This window comes from Colobus angolensis, unplaced genomic scaffold (assembly GCF_000951035.1).
Source record: "Colobus angolensis palliatus isolate OR3802 unplaced genomic scaffold, Cang.pa_1.0 Scaffold119, whole genome shotgun sequence".
Classification (NCBI taxonomy): Eukaryota; Metazoa; Chordata; class Mammalia; order Primates; family Cercopithecidae; genus Colobus; species Colobus angolensis.
The window spans coordinates 258814-261304 of NW_012113030.1; the positions used below are offsets into that span (position 1 = coordinate 258814).

At 39.3% G+C, this 2491-nt stretch overlaps 1 protein-coding gene across 1 annotated transcript in view; it reads right to left on the minus strand.

Annotated features, from left to right (window-relative positions):
* PPP2R3C (protein phosphatase 2, regulatory subunit B'', gamma) overlaps nt 1-2491 on the minus strand; it is a 34642-nt gene that overhangs the window by 12718 nt on the left and 19433 nt on the right. Inside the window, exon 5 of the mRNA XM_011926552.1 lies at nt 880-1022. Within this exon, the coding sequence (XP_011781942.1) occupies nt 880-1022 (143 nt within the window). The remainder of the gene's footprint in view (nt 1-879; nt 1023-2491) is intronic.

Sequence of the window (2491 nt, forward strand, 5' to 3'; positions counted from 1 at the left end):
GCCCAGCAAATATTTCTATTTTTAGTAGAGATGGGATTTCACCATATTGGTCAGGCTGGTCTCACACTCCTGACCTCAAGTGATCTGCCCACGTCAGCCTCCCAAAGTGCTAGGATTACAGGCGTGAGCCACTGTGCCCGGCCAATTTTTGTATGTTTTTTTTTTTGTAGAGACAAAGTTTCACCATGTTGCCCAGGCTGATCTTGAACTCCTGAGCTCAAGTGGTCCACCCAACTCAGCCTCCCAGAGGGCTGAGATTACAGACGTGAACCACTGTGCTGGGCCCATAGTTGGATTTTCAAGGACAGAAGGATAATCAAGCACTTTGATTTGGACTTCTCTGTCCTTTCCTCTGCTCCAGTTACATGTATTTAAGTCTGGGCAGGCTTGAACAGTTAATAAAACATACTGTTAATGAGGCCACATTTACCAATCCGATCCCCACAGAAAATGAGAAAAATATGCATCACGGCTAAATGGCTCTCATATCTCCAAATACATGTTTTTCATCAAAAAGAGAACAATTCTGCAGTACATCACATAGCAGAGACACCAAATCATATCCGAATAACTGGCTTCCTAGAATGGGAAGGAGGCATTTATGACTCATTACCCAGTTCATACTTCTTCACTGTTAGGTGACATCCCCCCATCTGTCACACAGCAGATTATAGTCAGTGCAAGTAAATCATAAAAGATCTTCAGATAAACATAACCAAAGCATTGCTACTGTTTTTTGTACCTTTTTATCTCCTTGAAATTCACCAAATTTTTAATGGCAGTGACAGGAAAATAAATGACATTTTAAGAGTTTTCTGTAGTTATTGAGATTTAGATATAATAATGTCCTCGTGTAAGTTAGATAAGATTTTCTTTTACCTGTTCTTAAAGGATCTAAAAAGAAGAAGAACTTCCTAACTGCTGTACAAACATAAAAGGAGTAGAAAGATTTTTCCAGACCATCTAATTGTGGCAAAGTAGGGATAAGTTCCAATATGTAGTTTTCTAAATCCTGAAAATAAAACAAAATAAAGTGTTAAATGTCCAATCTTGATTCTTCATTACATACTAGAATATAATTTCATTACTAAAAATTATTCAGCATTAATACTATATTGGTAAAGAAATTCATGACTATTTTAGTGGTAAAACTATTTTACATTAAATTTTGTTTCTCCTAATTTGTTAACATTTCTGAAAAGTAGTAAATTCTACATAGTTCCAAATTCAAAGGGAACAAAGATATTGATTAAAAAGCCTCTCACCTATTTCTTCTCCCCAGAGGTAACCTGTATTATCAACTTCTGATGTAATTTCCCGAAGGTAACAGATACAAATATGAACCAATACATATATATTTCTTTCCCTCTTTTTTTTTTTTGAGATTTAGTCTTGCTCTGTCACCAGCCTGGAGTGCAGTGGTGCGATCTTGGCTTACTGCAACCTCTGCCTCCCAGGTTCAAGGATTCTCCTGCCTCCTCCTGAGTAGCTGGGACTACAGGCACGCACCACCATGCCCAGCTAATTTCCGTATTTTTAGCAGAGGCAGGGTTTCACAGTGTTGTCCAGGATGGTCTTGATCTCTTGACCTCGTGATCCAGCCACCTCCGTCTCCCAAAGTGCTGTGACTACAGGCATGAGGCACTGCACCCGGCCTTTCCCTCTTTTTACACACAGGATGTATCAGCATACCATGAAGAGTGCTTTTGTCATTCAGTAATATATTTTACAGTCATTCCATCTTGACTTTCAAATAGCTATATATTATATCATTGTATGGATGTGCCATATTTAACTAGGCCTCTATTGGGACATTTAGTTTTTTCCTAATATTTTGCTACATGAAAAGTAATACCATAAGGGCTAAGCTAATTATTCATTCATAGATATTGTGGAAGAATATAAAATACAATTTCTGTAAGTGGACCTGCTGGGTTGTGGCATATGCACATGTAGAAATTTGATAAGACACTGGGAAACTTCCCATCTCCCCATAAATGCCATGTGAATTTTATACTCCCATCAGCAACATGAAGGCTATTTCTACAGTTCTGAATTCTGCACGCAGGTGTCCCAGGAGCACCACAGTTAATGTACAGGGGTGCATCAGGATATTTTAAAATTTTGAGCGAAACAGCAACATTTGTCAGACACTGCATGATAGATATTGAAATAAGCTAGAACTACGTGCTCAAGGTAGTTCACATTTTCAATACTGGATCTCAATGTATTCCTTTTTTTGAGGTAGGGTCTCTGTCACACAGGCTGCTGGAGTACAGTAGTATGATCTTGGCTGACTGAAACCTCTACCTCCCAGGCTCAAGTCATCCTCCCACCTCAGCCTCCTGAATAGCTGGGACCACAGAGATGTACCACCACACCCAGTTAATTTTTTGTATTTTTGGTAGAGATGGGGATTCACCATGTTGCCCAGGCTGGTCTCAAACTCTTGAGCTCAAGCTATTTGCCCACTTTGGCTTCCCAAAGTGCT